At 47.7% G+C, this 17,706-nt stretch overlaps 1 protein-coding gene across 4 annotated transcripts in view; it reads left to right on the forward strand.

Moving 5' to 3' along the window:
* ITM2C (integral membrane protein 2C) overlaps window positions 1-12,362 on the forward strand; it is a 39,772-nt gene extending 27,410 nt beyond the window's left edge. For 3 of the 4 annotated variants that reach the window (XM_068406410.1, XM_068406411.1, XM_068406412.1), the window contains 5 exons: window positions 1,974-2,111; window positions 3,951-4,139; window positions 4,448-4,558; window positions 8,483-8,633; window positions 9,938-12,362. In XM_068406410.1, the coding sequence (XP_068262511.1) occupies window positions 1,974-2,111; window positions 3,951-4,139; window positions 4,448-4,558; window positions 8,483-8,633; window positions 9,938-10,029 (681 nt within the window). In that variant the 3' untranslated portion in view covers window positions 10,030-12,362. Of the gene's footprint in view, window positions 1-1,973; window positions 2,112-3,950; window positions 4,140-4,447; window positions 4,559-5,882; window positions 5,971-8,482; window positions 8,634-9,937 lie in introns of those variants that run through there. The other variant, XM_068406413.1, reaches the window with a different exon arrangement.
* The last annotated feature ends 5,344 nt before the right edge of the window (window positions 12,363-17,706 follow it).

The raw sequence follows: 17,706 nt of genomic DNA on the forward strand, positions 1-17,706 counted from the left end.
CGCTTGCAGACCATTAAACATTTTCTCAGTCATGCTTCAGTGTCAGTAGCAGGAGAGCTTTTCGTTCCTCTTCACCCCCACTGTCTGCACTTTTTCTCTGATGACAAGTATCTGGGGAAATCTGTTTTTGTGAAACACTTGACATACAACATGACTTTCTTGTCCTAGCAGTTCATGTCAGAGAGCCTTTAAACTTCCTCTAGTAATGTGATTTTTTTTTCTTTTTCCTTCTCTTTGTAAGTTGTCACAGTTGCTGCCCCTTGTCAGTAGAAGGAGAGGAAGGGAAAGATTGGAAGTGAACTTAAAATGTGGTATTTTTCAGTTTGCTCGTCCCTTTATTTGCTGGAGGAGCAGCGACAAACTGATTAAACACCGTTCCTTCAACATAGGGAGCTGGTGGTGAATAGAGGTGCTGCGGATCTTTCAGCAGCTGGAATGAAGGCAAAATAAATATAGATTCATTTCTCCTGGAGGTGTGCTGGAATTGTAGCTCTCCCAAAGCAATTTGGTCTTTGCAGTTATCAGTCTGAATGTGGCTAGAAAAGAAAAAGTCAATAGCTGGAGCAGTCCGCATCAGCAGGGAGTGGAGGAGGTAGCAGAGGGGTTGCAGGACCCTGGCTCTGCTCTTATTCTGCACCTCGATGGAGCTCAGGTGCTGGGAAGGTGGGGGGATACCCGACTGGTGGGCTCCCCGTGGGTGCCCCAGGGATGCTGGGGTGCTCTAGTCTCGGGGCAGGAGAGACCTGATGCCTCCAAGCCTGGGACTCAGCTGCTGTTCTTGCGAGGGCTGCTCTGTGGCAGGGAAGGGGGAAAGAGGTGAGGGTGGCAGGGGCCCGGGGCATCTCCCTTTGGGGCTTCAGCACCTGCATCACCCGGTGGGTTTTGGCCGTGTTACCCTGGAGAAACATCTCTTCCTTTAAAAAGGGATGCATCTTAGAAACAAGAGGCTGCTGTTGGCTTTTGAATCTGTTCCTCCAGTTCATACCGGTCTCTGACTAGCCATGGAGAGAGTGTCTTTCTAGTCAAACTTATCCGATCACATACCACGGAGAGGGAGTTAATCTGCAGGAGCCCTCCCTGGCATGTCTCTCCTCTGCCTGCCTGCTCAGCTGAGGGCAGCTTTCAGCTCTTCTGTATGGAAACTGGGGCATCTCTGAACCGGCTTCTTTCATCTGCTTCTGAAAGGCCTTACATCCTTCTGCTTAATGTTTTTGGAGGGCTATTTTGGTAGAAAAACAAGAGCATTGTAGGCTGGGATGAGTGGTCCGCAGGAGGTAACCCTGCCTTTGCACTGCCCTCCTTTTCGAGGGCTGTAATGAGGTGAGCTGACTCCTGTCTATATAGATTGGGCAGCACTCTGAAACCAGCAGATGTGTTTTCTTTTGATGCCCTGACTGTATTCCTGGAAGGTGTGCAGGAATCTGCTTGGAAATGAAGCTGAGGTGGCCAACACAGCTGTTTGGGTAGGCTTACCCCAGCAGGGCCAGGAGGTGCCTCTCCAAGACCAGTAATTTCCACCTCAGAAATTTCCCCTGAAAAATGGTGCAACAGCGGTAGCATTTCAAGAAAATTTTTTTTAAGTTTAAATACTGTTATGTTCAGTAGCCAGGAACTGTTAGCTCCTGATTTCCTTTTTTTTTTTTTTGGTTGATCCTTATTGCCTACTGAAACAAAATCTGACTTTGTTCTGAGCAGTTGGTAGGAAGCAGAGTATATGTGTGTATATGTGTATGTTCACACACACACTTTTTTTTATAAATACATATATATGTATGGGAGAGTGGGAGAGGAGGATGCACAAGAAGTGTTTTACTCTTGCCAGAATGCTGTCAGATGTGAAGTCACCTTGCAGGACGGTGCCTGCCTTCTTTAGTTGCACACCACAAACCTGTGCGCAGCCTTTGCATGAAATACAGTTGATTTTCTGATCCCTCGCAGCGGCCGCTGACTGATGCTCTCGTTTTGTCTCGCAGGAGGAGCCATCTCCTGCGGTGCAGGGCCGCAGGTCACTGCTCAGCGGGGTGTGCTACCTGACCATGGGTCTCCTCGTGCTGCTCCTGGGCTTGGTCTTTGCATCGATGTATGTGTACAGATACTTCTTCATCACCCAGGTAGGGGCAAGTCGGGAAGGACTGCTGGCTCTTCAGCCTGAGCAGCCACACAAGCTGCTGTTGTTTATTGCTTTGCAGTGCGGTAACTCAGGAGCTGGTCCTCCGGGCACTGCAGACGGGGCACGCCTGAAGCGGTAGGCTCAGGCTCACCTCCATCCCAAATGCCAGGAAGGGCCTTCTGGAAATCCTCTTCCCCTCCCTTGTTATTTTGTCTTGCTTTTTTTTTTTTTTTTTAATCTCCATAAAAGTATCCTGCCAGTTCTACCTTGGCCATCCAACGTCACTGCTGTCAGGGGTAAGCCTGTTTGAAAGCGTGGCTTGTTGGGAGGGGAGGGCGAGCCCTGGAGAGAGCAGGGAGGTACAGGCAAGGCAAAGCAGCTTTGTGCAGGGAGTTTTTTAGACCCTAGCGCAATGAAACTCTGTAGGCGTAACAAAAATAGGTGTTGCTATTAATAAAGCAAGCAGAGAAGTAAGTGGGAGAAGGTATGGAAGGTGAGCCTTTGACCTCCATTAAATTCAGCACCTTTTCTCCCACGGCCTCTTTGCAAAGCCTGGCCTAGCTGAGGCACTGGGCTGGCAGCCTTATGGTGGGTCAGAGCAGAGGGGGCGAGACAGGGCAGAGCTGCTTTTTAAGGAGGAAACTGGTGAGCTCTGTGGCTTGCTGAGTGTTTAGCCAAGAAACCCCAGAGCATTGCTGCAGAGCAGCTATTAGTGAATGAGTTCTCCCAGGACCACTGGCTGCCTTCGTCTGCAGCCAGCACTTATCCACTCAGCAATATAGTCTTTTTATACACTCCCTTGCTCCATAAATTTTTTTGCTGTCAAATTAATTTGCAATCTTTTTTTTAAGATACATCAGTGCTTTACTACCCGTACTCATTTACACCTGATCTGGAAGCCCTGTGACAATCGTAGGGCTGCTCGGCCCTCCTAAGCGCTGTGTTAGTGTGATGGCACCCTGTTGCAGGGCTTTTGGTGTAGACGCTTCCTTATGAGAAGAAGCCCCTGGCACTGAGGGAAGGCTATCGACCAGGTTATGGATAGTGTTCAGTCCATCACGTGGTCAGTAACCTACCCTTGGCATGTGATGAATGGCGATGGGAAATGCCCACTGGTCCATTTGGGGCTGCCCATCGTCACCCCCACCGCCTGCCTGCGATACCAAATGGCGGCTTATATCCAATTACATGGCAAAGCCCGTTCAACATGGTCAGAGATGCTTTGGGGACCAGGGCAGTGGGGCCTTTATGTCTCAGTCTCCAATGGCTGCAGTTTGTCCCTGTGATCTTTGTGCTCAGACTGCATCACCCTGTGTTAGCTCTCTTGCCTGTAGCTTGTGCTTCTGGAGCCCTGGAGAGCAGCAGCTCCTGTTGTGCAGTGAGGCGAAGCCGCTTTGTTTTGGTGCATTTGCCGTATACAAGCGACAAGTGCCTTTAGAAATGATACTGTGCTCGCCCCAATCTTATATGCCTTATGTAGAAAAATGCAGTTACTGGAAGCCGTGTCTATGAAGGGATGTGAACAGCTTGGTTATGAAATTTAAGAGCCTACAGGCAGTCAGTTTGCCTTTCTGAATTACCCCTTGTGAAATCCCGCAGGGAATCCTTCATTCCCTTTGGACCTGGCATTCGGGAAGGGAGATGTGGTCATTTCACAAGGGTGTTTTGCACTACCTTCATCAAAAACGATTTGTGGTGAAAAGACTGACCTTGAAATATTCTCAAGCACCTGTTTGAAAAGCGTGTTTTTACCCAGTATGGGTACATTTCTTCCTGTGTTTGCTGTAGTTGTTAGTGGGGTGTATGAGTGTTGTACCCCACCTGGATCTCATCCCCACAGGTGCCCCGCGAGAGCGTGTTTCACTGCGGTGTCCTTTACGAAGACTCGCTGTATTCGCCATTCAAAGGGCAGCTGGAGTTGCACGAAGACGTCAAGATTTACATTGAGGAGAACTATGAGCAAATCAATGTCCCAGTACCCCAATTTGGAGGGAGTGACCCGGCGGATATCATCCACGATTTCCAGCGAGTAAGGAGCTCGTGGGGCCATTGTGGGTGTAGCACGGGGCTGAGCTGGGGTGCACAGGCACAGTGCTCACGGCCTAGCGCTGTCACTGTTGTCGCATATGTCTACAATGATCTTGTTACTGAGCTCTCCTCCTTCCCAGTCTCTGAGATTTTCCAACCTGCTTGTCTTGCTTGGTAGGGACGTCCTTGGAGAGGTTTGTGTCTTAAAGCAGTTTCCTGTCTTCCCTGAATTCCCTCCTTTCACCCATCTTCACAGCCATGTTTCATTGCGAAAGGCTCAATTCTTTAATTTCTGTGCTTGGAACGCAGGGTCTGACAGCTTATCATGACATAACGCTGGATAAGTGCTACGTCATCGAGCTGAACACCACTATCGTGATGCCTCCTCGCAACCTGTGGGAGCTCCTGGTTAACGTGAAGGTATGGCTGCAATCCTGCTTATTTTGCATGTTTTTCTTGAGTTGGCTCCTGGGTGCCAGCTAGAAGCTCATGGGAAACCAAAACTACTGTGTCTGTGGAAGTAAGCCTTGGCCCTGACAGAGCTGAGTCTTTAGGTGGAGGAAAGGCTTCAGGGGGTTTAGCTGAAATACTAATTTTGGAGCACCACTGGCATGATGGATCAACCCAACTAGGGTGACACAGAGAAGCAGCAGATTCCTTCTCTGTGGTATTTACTGATAGCAGGAATCAAGGAAAAAAAAAAATCCCTCCTTTCACTCTTGCCATGGTTACTGCTGCGGTTTGCCATTTGCAGAGCTCTCAGTGTCCCATGGGGAGTACCAGGCCTTCAGCTTCCACCCTTTGCAGGGGGGGCAGTCTGTGCTGCCCTCCCCGCTGCGCTGAGGGCTGCAACACCGGACTTGTGCTCATGCAGTTTTGCTCACAGCAGGCATTAATTTGGCTTAGTACCAGCAGGTTTGTTCAGTTCAGAAGCCTGTGCCGATATTGCAGTGACTGAAAACAGTCTTCTGAAAATAGAGCACTATTTAATCTTAACAGCAGGAAAAAAAACCCAGGATTTTTAAGACTGCAGAAGGTGCATACCTATCTCAATCTTTTGCAGGTAAAGCAAAGCACTGGGCCTGGGTCTCTTACTCTGTTCTGTGAGGGTCTATTGAAAAGAATAAAAGAAAAACCAATCTAACTCTTTCTTAAATTCCCTTTGCTGAGTTGCTGCTACATGCAGCATGATGAGCTTTCTAGGGGTTAAGCTCAGAGGCAAAAGGTTGTACCATGAGAGATGCCTGATCTCCAGTCCTTGTCAAACTCCCAGTTTGTTTCCCAGCAGTCCTCACAATTTCATGCACTGTGAGCGTCTGACAAATGTGCTGGCAACCCTGCTGGGTACAACACACACTTACTTACAACTCGCTCCACACCAGCCACAGCTTCTGACCATGGCAGGTGAGCAGTCCCTGAGGCAGAGGGAGATGAAAAAGGCAGGATTGCACAAAAAAACCCTGAAAGGTTGGGAATGCTGGTCACATCCTAAAATAAGAGCTATAAAATGACAGCCAATTAAAATGATGCTTTCTCTTTATCAGAAATTGAATTAAAAAATGTCTTAGTGTTTGATTCTTTAAAGAGAGTACAAAGCAGATGTGGGTTTAAAAAACTTTCTGATTATTGGGGTGGGTAAGTGTCCAGTCTCTCTATGGAGGTTTTAACATGCACCTTAGAGACATTGCTTTTAAGTGTTTAGCTTGGTCTTGAGCTCAGAAAAGGTTTTTCACCATGAGGACAGAAGCAGTGGAGCAGGTTGCCCCGGGAGGTTGTGCTGCCTCCTTGAAATCCTTGGAGGTTTTCAAGACCAGACTGGATAAAGCCCTGAGGAACCTGGTCTGATCTCGTAGCTGTCCCTGCTTTGAGCAGGAGGTGTGACCGGAGATGTCGTGAGGTCCCTCCCCAGCTGAATTATCGTGTGAGCCTGTGATCCTCATATCTACAGGCACAGCCTTGATGGTGGCCTGTGTCAGGCAGAGAGGGCAGATTTCTCCCTGCTGCAGGGGACCTTCATCACCTGACGACTTGGCCCCCTCCTCTGAAGTGCTCCTGGTTGGATGCTGGATGAGTTGTGTTGGTCCTTGGACTTAGAGACTTCTGCTTTGTTCCTCTTGTTCCTCCTTTTGCCTTCTCCGCTCCTCTGAATTCAGTCAAGTCCATAATGAATGAGACTAGTTTCCAGCTAAAAGTTTAGTTTTCAAGATGTTCAGTGGCTTCAGTCCTGTTTCTAGGACCAAACTTCGGTCCAGCAAATAATGCTAGCGGTTTGCACAGGCAGACTGTGGCAGCATGGGGAGCCAGTGCACCTCCTTTGCCCTTTCCTCCCCAGCCAGCCTGGTGCTGGGGTGCCCCTTTGCAGTGTGGCTGCTGCATGCCTTGTGCCTGCTCTGCAGTCCCTGCTGTGCGTGGGCACGGCTGTGCCAGACCCCGCTCAGGTCTTGGCCCTGCTGTCCCCATGGATGTGTTACCAGGCCTCTTGTGTCTGATTTTTTGCCTGTGAATGGTAGCTCTGCTACCTCTTGCAGACTTTCTTATGTATAGGTGTAACAGTTTAATGAACAGGGCTGCATAAGTATCTGAGAGAAAAGGATGGAGGGATGCTCCCCTGGTGCAGCAGCAGGAGGCTGGAGATGACCCAGTTAAACGGTGGATGATCCACATCTTTTGCAGAAGCCAAGACGCTCAGTGCTCTAGTGTTCTTAAAACTTTTGGTGGAGAATTGAAGGTATCGTGCTTGTTGCACTATCCTGCAGTGGAGGAGCAATGGTTCCTGACTGCTTCAGCTGCCACAGCTATTTAAATCTGAAACAATGAAGAAGCTGGATTGTGTGCATGTGTGTCTCTCTCTAAGTCCTGTCTCCGTGTCAAGGATATGGCAAATCCTGAGCCGCAGCCCCAGGTGTTAACATGACAGCTCCTGCCAGTAACTGCATGTATCGCATGCCCTCTCCTGCACTCTCCCGCTGAGAATCAATAATTGAATTTCTTGCAGAACTGTTGTGTTAGTGTAGTACAAACCTCCACTAATAGTCTGGTCCTCCAGCATTAGAGGAGAGCTTTATCGATCCAGGAGGCTATGCCAGCCCAAGAGCACGGCGCTAAGTTAAGACAGCATGTTTCCAGGTACATCTCTATGGAGATAACCAGTCCTGTGGTGGAAACTGAAGAGATGATATTTGAAATTGTGATGTTGTTGCTTGCTTTCCCACAGATTATATTTATATTGGCCCCAGGATCTGCCAGTTCTTTTATTTCTTTGGCTTTTCTTAAGTCAAAGCCTTTGTGTCATGGCCTGGTTCACATTTAGTCTGCTCAGAAGTGCCCCCCAGCGCAAGCTGTATGTGTAACACAGCTGCTTATTGCCACAGTCGTGCCCAGACAGCTGCGCGATGGCCTGAGCATCCAGGGATCAGCTTGCAGAGATCCTCGTTGCCGAGCAGGTCTCTTTCCGGCAGGGAAAGAGGCTGCCGTCATCCCTGGGGTGCTTCCAGGTCCCCCATTTTCTCTCTCCCCATTTTTTCCAGCCCCTGGTAGCTTTCTGCCGTGTCTCCTCACCAGGCACCCCACTCATCACCCTGATCTCCATAGCAGCCTCCCCCCCAGCAGCAGGGAGCTCGCCTGTGCCGCTTTGCCTCGGCTCGGTCCCTGGCGTGAGCTGCCCTCCTGCGCTGCCCCAGAGTCGCTGGGGTGTCCCTGGGGTGACGGGAGTGTGCCGAGAGCTCACTTTCCCCTGAGTGCCTAGTGCTACCATGCAGGGCAGTGTTTCTAAATGTGATGCCCGTGGCCCATCTCTAGTCCCCGCGCCTGTGGGCTGTAAGGGCAGGAGATCACTGTGGCTGGGCTGAATGGACCAGGGAGGAGAGGGAAGTGTGGAAAACTCAGGAAACTGTTGGAATCTGAGCAGGGCTGGCGTTTTTTGGATTTTGCCTTTTGAAGCAAATGTAAAATGCGCATTTTCAGTGGAGTTCCTGGTGTTTTGGTTGACCCTTGATCCCTCTCCAGATGGGTTCGTTGTGCTCTCAGAGTTACAGCTTCGTGCACCCTCCTTTAAAACTGGGGTGAGTTTATAACAGGGTTGATCCTACACTGGCTTCATCCCCTATGTGAACATTCAATTTTTGGATCTAATCCATTTTGTGTGCCCTGTGCTAGTAGCGTGTCACAGTTTACTGCAAGGCCAGGGAAGTGGTTAACTGGCCTCCGTAAGTGGAGTTTGAGCCTTCAAACAGTGAATTTTCTGCAGTTTGTCTGTCCTTGGCGCTCTGTGTGAGACAGTTCTGTTCGAGGAGGAGATCATGGCACTGTTTGTGCTTTGTTTTGGTGGAAACTGTGTCATTTCAGAAAGGGACATACCTGCCTCAGACATACATAATTCAGGAGGAGATGATCGCGACCGAGCACGTCAGTGACATGGAGCAGCTCGGCTCCTTCATCTACCGCCTCTGCAGCGGCAAGGAGACCTACAGGCTGAAGCGGAGGAGCGCGAGGAGACGTAAGAGCCTTGCCATGTTCAGCTGTCCTAACTCGCTTTCCCCCCATGTCACAGCCGTTATTTCTGCTGTTACAGCTATGCTGACCTCTTCACGGTGAGAGGGAAGGTTTCCCCATGGGTGTAAGCACACAGGAGATCTTTTGAGGTGTTTCCCATCTAATTCATCTAAACCCAGATCTGGGATGATGCTGCTGCAGATAGGTGCTGGCTGCTGTGTTTCTATCATCTATCAGCCTAATAGAAACATTGAGAAAATGGTTGCAGAAGCCAGCAATTCATTTACATGTGGGCTCCTGGGGCTGAACTATTAGCAGCGCTGTTTGGAACTGTTTGGAAAATTTCTCTAATGGAGACACCCGCTTCAGTGGCAGCTATTCAGAGCAGACTAGATCTGCAAATTGCCTTTAATTAATTAAGTTCCTAATAATACTGAAAAAGTTGTGAAGAGGGAACATTGGGCTACCTTAAAATGATTTCATGAAAATCAGTAATATGTATCTTATGTACAAATGGTAATATTGCTGCAAAAAACTCCTTAACTTCAGTGTTTGTATTTATTTGTTTTTACATACTGGTGTACTTAAAGGCTCACCTGAAACATGAACCTACAGTCAGTTTGGGTTTGGATTTCTGGGGAAGCTGCATAGTGCTGAGAGTGTTTGGGTGCAGAAGTCACCATGGCTGTAGTTTGTGGCTGCTTTCCCAACAGGAGCTGCACAATTGTGCACGGGGCTGCCGGCACGCTGGCTCATGCTCTCGTGGAGCCCCAGCACGGTCCTGCTTGTCAGCAGAGCACCACTGGCTTTGCTGTAAGAGGGGAGTAGCTGCCTGGCAGAGCTGCCCAGAGGTGAGGGCCAGCAGTTTAAGGGGATGGGGAGCGTCCCTTGTTTCCCAGAGAGGCTGAGGCCATAGCAGGATCAGTGCATGTGGGGATACAAACAGCCAGAGGGGTGATATTTTAAGCCCTCCTTGACTGCATTCAGAGCTGTGCTCCGTACCAGCCTGTGACTTCTGCTAGTTTCGTGGGGCTTTCTAGTCTCTGAGATAACACTGAGATGCTGTCAGCTGAAACCAGCTGTTTCCAGGCAGCTCCCCCAGCTCATGGCAACTCTTACTGCAGGACCATGGCCTAGAGAATATGCCTGTTCTTCCAAAAACCAGATTATGCTGCTTTTCATATGGGTTGTGTTCCTGCATTTCAGTGTTCAGCAGCTGCATCTCATCTGCTTTTATTCTCCCACTTGCTGCAGCTCTTGCAGATTATGATTTGTTGAATTTCCCCTCTCTCTTTCAATCACTTCTAGGCATCAGTCGACGCGAGGCTGGAAACTGTCATCGTATTCGTCACTTTGAAAACACTTTTGTGGTCGAAACTGTTATCTGCAAAAAGTCATGAAGCCACTCTCCAGATGTAACCTTCCTTGGCTTTGCTTGCACACACATGCACACCCATGCTCTCAGCCCCCTCTTTAGACATGGTAATCTGTCTTACTTTTTTTACTCCCTCCCCTGCTTGTGCAGCTCTAACCTCTTGGGTCCGTTGTGGCCTCACAGTGGATTCTCTTCTCTCCCTGCTACCTACCTGAGATGTTTGATGGGCTTAAATTTACACAGTGGTCAAAGATAACCTGGGAGTAGATGCAGCTTCTTCCACACCACAGGACGGGAATCTCTTTTGGGAGCACGTTTGGGGTAGAAGGGATGGCCGAGAAATAGGAGTGCTGGAAATGGGTGCTCTTTTCCTGGCTGAGTGATTTCAGGCTGGTATAGTCCTTTGGGGCTGCCTTGGCACCGGGACAGAAGGTGTATGTGCAAGAGGAGGGTTACCATTTTGATGCTGTTGTAATGACCACAAATACATAATCAGATGCACTTCGGAAAAGAATAGTTGTGAGGCTGCAGACAAGGTGATTTGAGAAAGCTCAGCAGAGGGAGGGTTTCTGCCTGAACCATGCCGTGGTGGTCCCAGGTTGCTGTGTGCTGTCCCCCTGAAGACCAGATTTTCAAACACTGAAAGCAACCACTATGTGTTGTTTTTATGACTGGCTCCTGGATTCACCCCTCAGCAGATCTCCTCCTGAACACAGCATGGCTCAGCGTGACCCTAATGGGTGTTCAGGGTGGGCAGGAGGCCAGGGCAAGGGGCAGTGAGGTGGGCTGGGAGTGACAGCATGTCCCTGCTCCCCGGCCACATAGCAGAGGGTGAAGTGCAAGGCTGTGTAGCCTTTTCTCTAACACACAGTTGCATCTGCTGTGGATCCTGGGCAGATCTGCTGTCATTTTGTCAAAGTAAGTAAAGAGGTGAATCTTTGATGCAAAGCCAGAGCTCCACTGATGTCCCATGTACAGGCTGTGGCTGTGGGTGGAGCAGGGTGGTTTACTCCAGCCCCGTGTCTGTCCTGGCCAGCTCTGCTTGCCTGGGAAGATGAGTTATGTTCACACAGGTCTTTCTTCCTGAGTTGTCGAGATCCCATCTGTGTGCGGATGGGGTGCCGTGCCTGCGCACAAAGTGGTGTCAGCAGCAGAACTGGTAGTTACTGGCAGCCGCAGAAGCAGAATTTTTAATTTTTTTTTCTAACAGAGCATGTATTCTTGTATAACTCCTCTGATGAAAGCTGTTTTGATAGTAATTACTGTAGTCCAGCCATGTATCACGTTATCTGCAGGCACCATTGTAGTACAGATATTGATACAAAACATGATTCAGCTGATCAATATACTGCAGAGAAATTGTGTGAACAAAACTGCATTTCTATTGATCATCAGACAGAAGAATTGCAGAGTAATTAAATATTCTTCCCTCTGTTCCATAAATATAGTTAAAACTAATTAGGTTCTTGAAATGCAGGCAGTTTTTTGGCTTGAAAGAATGGGGTGAGTTTCAACTTGGCACATTCTTGTTAATTGGTTTCCAGCAAATCTGGACTTGTTCACCATCTGTTGAAATGAGCTTGTTATTTTAGAAGAGGAAGGATAAAGTAAATGCAAGTACAATCATTAACCCAGCAGAACCAAAAAAAAAGGGAATATATTTTAGAATAAAACTTTTAAGTAATAATACTGAGAGTTAATTGTGTGGAAACAAAACAGGATCTCAAAATGTTCATGCAATGCAATAGGAATTAGGATGTCCTTAGAGGCTGAGAATTTATTTTTTTGGTATATATGTAGTCAACTATAAACATTAATTTTTAACAGGTAGAGGAGGACACTTGGGTTTCATTCTGCTTTAAGCTTGATGTAAAATGAAGAATTATGTGCACTTCATGCAGGTTGCTAAGGCAAGTTTCCCACTGCCAGAGGGGTATTTGCTTTTCTAGCATTGTGTTTTTAAAATGATAACTTGCTACTAGCCCTAACCTTTCATTGGGGAGTGGATGACAAGAAGGGTCAGAGAATTGGAGGTACCGCAGACTGGTAAATTTAAGCCCTGGGTTTCTCCTCATTCCTGGGAACCTAAGCCTGCACTCAGGTGAGCATACAGACCTTTTTCCCCTTCCTTCTGATTCTGCATGAATTAACTAGTCATTGATTATGCTAACTCTGTGCAATCCCACAGCTGTAAGGACAAACCTTGGTTCTTTAAGGTGAACTTAACGTGGTCACTGTTTCATAGGATGAGAATGCAGTTGTCTAGAAAGAAAACATAAGATGCTTTGTATATTTTGTCTGGTAGGACTCTTACTTCTTAGGAAAAATCCATGGGATAATAAAATCTTTTACCTCTGATATGTAAAGCGTGTGTTTGTTCAGAAAAGCAGATGCCGTCTATGAAGCTGTCACTTGTGGGAGGCAGCAGCCGGGTGACCCTAGAGGGGCCAGCTCGGTGGCATCTTGGAGCTGGGCAGTGGGAGGATGCTGCAGTGTGGAGGTCCTTCCCTATGGTGATGGGAGAGCTGCCTGGGGACGTGGCTGAGCCCCTGGGGTCGGAGCCCGCTTGTGCCTGCAGGCTCTGACGGGCTTTTCCTCTGTCCCTGTGCTTTCTTGGGAGACCCAAGGGCAGCCCTTGGTGCGGAAGTCGCTGCCAAACTGAGGTCTGTGAAGCAGCAACATACTTCTGCTGCTTGGGTGGCTTGTGGGTGTCTGTGGGTGTCTGATCTTCACGCTCAGCCTCGTTTCTCCAGCTGCCTGACTTCTACGTAGAAATTACTCTGTGTGTGGCCTAAGCCTGCTGTTGCCTTCTGTCTGGCTCTACAGGACAGGCCTTTGGAGGGCTTCCGTCCTCTCCTCGTTGCACGCACCGATGTGGGCCCGTTGGTGTTCTTCTGAGCTTTCTCTCCCTCTCTTTCATCCTTCTGGTAGGGAAGTGTCAGAGTATTGTTCCTGAACTCAGCTGTTCCTCTTTTTTGCTGCCTTTTGCATTTACCTCTTCAGTATCTGGATGCTTTTTCTGTTATTGGGGTTCTGCAGAAGAGATCTGCATCTTACAGTAATCATGTTTGCCAAAGCCTGTTCTTCTGGGCTGGCCCAGCCAGCTCTGCCTGACAGCCTTCTCCTTCCATCAGTACTTGGCTGAGGAAACAATTTTGCATCACCCCATGGGGAACCTCGCCCCTTCAGACATATTCACCTTTCGAAGGCTGAAATGCTGATATTAAGAACGTGACTGATGCATTCCAGTAAATCTAGTTACCTTTAAACATAGTCACCTTGAGAATTGTCCAATGCAAAGAAAACAAGCTTGTATTGTGAAATTTTGCATTTTCTTTTGAACATTCGCTCTTGGCTCAGTTTTTTACTTCTTGAGGTTGTGTTAATTGCCCCTTGCTGTTATGAGATTTGAAATAAGTCAGTTCTACTTCTTAATCTCACGCTCTGTGGCAGAAGGCTGCTTTATTTGATTGAACGATGGCACATAAAAAAGCTTGGCAATAAAGCCTGCTTTAGGAGGACTCTCTGGCAGAGATGCAGTTGAAACCCTAAGATATGCATCACTGTGATAGCAGCTAGCACCTAGTATAATTTACCCTTTGTTTTTAGTACTTGCATATTGCAGTATGGCTCAGGGGTTGTTACTTACCTTTGCCAGGCAGTGCCCAGTAAGTCAAACTTTTGGTTTAACTGTAGGATCATCTGCTTCCAGACTCTGGTGGGTTTTTTAAAAAAATGTTCTGGAAACCTATTAAGTTAGCAGTTGAGGGGAGGGACCTCAATGACTCTTCTAAAACATAAGTGAGCTCTTGTTTTGTCACAAGTCTTTTACAGCTACATTCACAGTCCAGTCTCGTCCCGTGAAGTGCAGCCCATTGGGATTCCTACAGGCTTGGGACGAGGAATGTTTTGGCTGCGATGGACCACATAGGCTCCAGCAAGGAGGCTGAAGGACCTATTTTTTCACCAGCATGATGGGGAGCCCATTTTTGTGGGGGAAATGTCTGCATCTTGTTGGTGTGTCGGGCATGCTTCTGGGCAGGCGGCAGGAGGGCTGCTAGGTCCCTTGGGAAGGGGCAGTCAAGCATGGGCAGTGGGTGCATTTGTCCACTGCCAGCCTGATGATGCCATGAGGCATGGGAAGCTCTGTGCTCGCAGGCGTCCCATGCAGCAGCTCTGTCAGGGCTTGGCCACCCACTGCCAGCAGGGGTGTGGGCTGGCTGGTCCACAGGGCTGGATGTCCAAAGGGCCGTGCTGTCCACACTGGTTTGATTCGGGCAGTGGGAAGCTGCTCTCCACAAATCACCTTTTAGCTTTGGGCGTGAAGAGGGATTGTCGGGCCACTTCTATGCTGTGAAGAATGAAAATACTTGTCAAATGTTACCCTGTGAAATGGCTCCCTGATGCACATATCTGAAAATTGAGCAGCCCCCATTTTATTATGTTTTTTAAGACTTTCAGTTGTCCTTACTGGGAACTGACTACAGCCCATTTAGCTCAGCATGAAGAGCTGACTGGTGTATTGTGTTGATGCCAAGCTAATGAAAGCCTCTTCTCACTCTTCTACATACTTATGTATATGCCTTAGGATGTACGAGTTGTTCCCGAGCATTTTGCTGCCGTCATTCTGATTTCCACCCAGGACATTATAAAAGTAAGTATTGTGGATGCTGTCACAGCTTCCCAGAGGAAGAAGGGCATGTTTGGGCAGCTGCAATATAATTAACAAAAATAGCTTCCCAGGTTAGTGTCCCGGGTCTAAGGTAAATGCCTGTTTCTCGCCCTTTTGGTAAGTACAGTTCCTGATGGGGACATTCATGTCCCAGTGAAATCAGTGAGGTGCTGCAGCTCCATAGGAGGGAGCATTTTCTGGTGTAAGTAAATAAGCAGAATTTGAGGGGAGAGAGTTGCTAACAAATACAAGTTGAGTTTCGCTGAATATTTTCAGCTGAAAAAACAATAAATCATGGCATGAAAAGATGGGTGGAAGCAGCTAAACTTCCTGATGTTAAGCTGGAGCATTTGTTTTAATATTTTAGCAATAAAGTTATTGTTTCTTGTTTTGAAACAATTTTTATCTAAAAAATGCTGAATTAAAATGGTCAAGTAACAAGGGAATTAAACAAACACTGTTCATTTTGTGTTAAAAAAAGAAATTGTTCACCAAAATGTCAATAAATATGACTCTTTTTTGTGCTAGAAAAACCTGAGATAACATAATTTTAGTTCTGTCTGAATCTTTTTTCTTTTTTAATTTGCTTCATGCACCAACAGCAAAAGTCCCTTGTTCTCTATCCAGTATCCAGCCTTACTGCCAGCGAGGCCCAATGAGACTGAAAAGGGAACTGGAGCTTGAAGCGGCATTTGGATCATCCAGCTTCACATATTGAAATCAGGAGCCTTTGCTTCCTAGAGAGCAAGGATATCTCTAGAGGATGATTTTGAGTGCCCAGTTTAGGAGTTTCTGCATACCTTAGTCTCCTAAGTTAGACAACGTGAACAGCCTTGTGTGTCAGGTATTTTTAATGACTGGTATTTTACAAAACAAGAGTGGTTTTAGGATGGGGTGATACTGGCCATTGCTTTTCCTGGCCGCTGTGTACACAACCCCTTGTATGTAGGACACTTCTGCTTCTCTGCATGAGGACTAGACCTGCTTGCTCGGAAATGCAGCTGGCTCTGACTTGCTGTGTCTGCAGGGAAGGAGGTAAGTGCTGAGCAGAAATACCAGTTGGGTGTCCCCGTGTGCTGGCTTGTGGCTGCTGTTTTCACAGTCTCTGTTGCATTAAAGGAAAATCTCTTGATTTAGATTGGAGCAGCAGCTTCAAGGCCAGGTTGAATGGGGCCTTGAGCAACCTGGTCTAGTGGAAAGGTGTCCTTGCCCATGGCAGGGGGTTTGGAAGTAGGTCCCTTCCAACCCAAACCATTTTATGATTTGATGATTCTGTGATTCAGCTGACCACTAAGTGACCTTCCCTATAGTCTCCTTTCATCTAGGCCCTTTTCCATGGCATCCTCACAGCTCCCAGGTAGATCTTGTGGGACAGAGCTCTCCCCAGCAATGTGGCACGGGGCAGTGCCCCATCACAGGGGATAGTCCCCAAGAGGCGTCTCCTGACAAAAGACCTGCAGATGGGAGTGGTGTGGCACAGCCCAGAGCCTCAGCCCCTCCGTCACTGGGCTGTGACTGATGGCCCATTGGAGGCATCGGGAGGATACTCCAGAGATGATATAACATGCAAGGCAGCCTCACAACTGGAACTGATTATATAGGCTTAGACGTCTCTTCTGTAGGCAGGTCAGAGGACGGGCTGGAGCTGGGAGTGCCAGGCAGGCAGGAAGAGCACATGGTGCAGGGATTGCTTGACAATTCCCAGCACTTTAACTCCTTCACACTTGCTAAAATCTTAAAAGAAATGGGTGGTTTGAAGAATCAAGAATCAGCTGTTTCCTTAAGTTTACTGAGGATATTTGCTCTGGGAATATTATTATTCATAGTGAATGTGGAACATGTTTGTGCCAGCTCTAATTAACCATTCTTGCTAGCACAAAGATGTTCTCCAGTGGAAGCCAGTACATTATTCTATTCATTTGGATTAATTAATCTGAAAAGGCCAAGTACGTGATTTCATACTTGAACTTTTAGATCTGTATTTGAATTGAACTGGAATCATGTTATGCAATGATTGAAATGTTCTCATGGTCTGATCAGGGAAAGAAGTTTCAGAAAAGAAGACAATGTTGAAGAAAACCTCTCAAAATTTGTTGTCTTTTAAAGAGATCTCTCTAGGATGTCACTCTGTTCCCCCATTTGTTATTCATGGAGCAGCTTGTTCTCAGTAAAGTAGCAATAAAGGCTTTGGATTAGGCCCCAACTCATTTCTCACTCTTTTAAAATGATGCTTTTGTGGTTGCCACTGCTAGAACGAAAGCTAATCCTCATGGGCTCCTGTCCCTTCTCTAGAAATCGTTGCATGTTAAAACTCAAAGCAGCAGCTATAAGCTTACTTGCTTGGGGGCTGTGGATACCTGGGGTTGCCTTCTGAAACCGCCCCCGTGCCAGCAGTGTTGTCAGAACATTGCCCTCTGCAAAGTCCGTGGAGGTTTTGAGGGGTGCAGGTACCTTCTCCTGCTGGCATGGCTGGGTCCGATGGCACCGAGGAGGCCTGCGAAGTACCTGTGGGCAAGTGGGCAGTGACTTAGCAATGCACATCATTAAGAAATTTGGCAAGCTGGATTTGAGAAACGAAAGAAAACTAAGCTCAGTGGTTTTGAACACATAGTGGCCTTTGTGGTAATTAAACCAGCAGCACTCTGTTAATGGTCTCTGTGGGGGAGCACTGGAAAATACAGAGCAGTGGAGTTACGCTTTAGAGAAAGGTTTGAACCTGACACAGCTGTGGTTTTGGTTTTGAGTGCCGAAAGTAGCAACTTTAGGCCGCATTTTATATGACTTGGCTGAGTTTGGTCTCCAAATGGACTGATTGTTTTGTAGGTCGAATATTTGGGAGCAGTCTAGTAGACAGATGTGGTGGTGTTATGCAAACTAAGAATAAACGCTGGAGGTTACTACAAAAATGACCAAAAAAAAAAGAAATGCCCAGGGAGGAATAAACCACGTGCAGACACCCACATCTACAGGCTGGCTTTAAAATTAGCTGTGACCGGCTTTGCACAGCCACCTGCAGCCCCAGCTCCCAGA

The sequence above is a fragment of the Nyctibius grandis genome, chromosome 8 (assembly GCF_013368605.1).
Source record: "Nyctibius grandis isolate bNycGra1 chromosome 8, bNycGra1.pri, whole genome shotgun sequence".
In the NCBI taxonomy this organism is placed as follows: domain Eukaryota; kingdom Metazoa; phylum Chordata; class Aves; order Nyctibiiformes; family Nyctibiidae; genus Nyctibius; species Nyctibius grandis.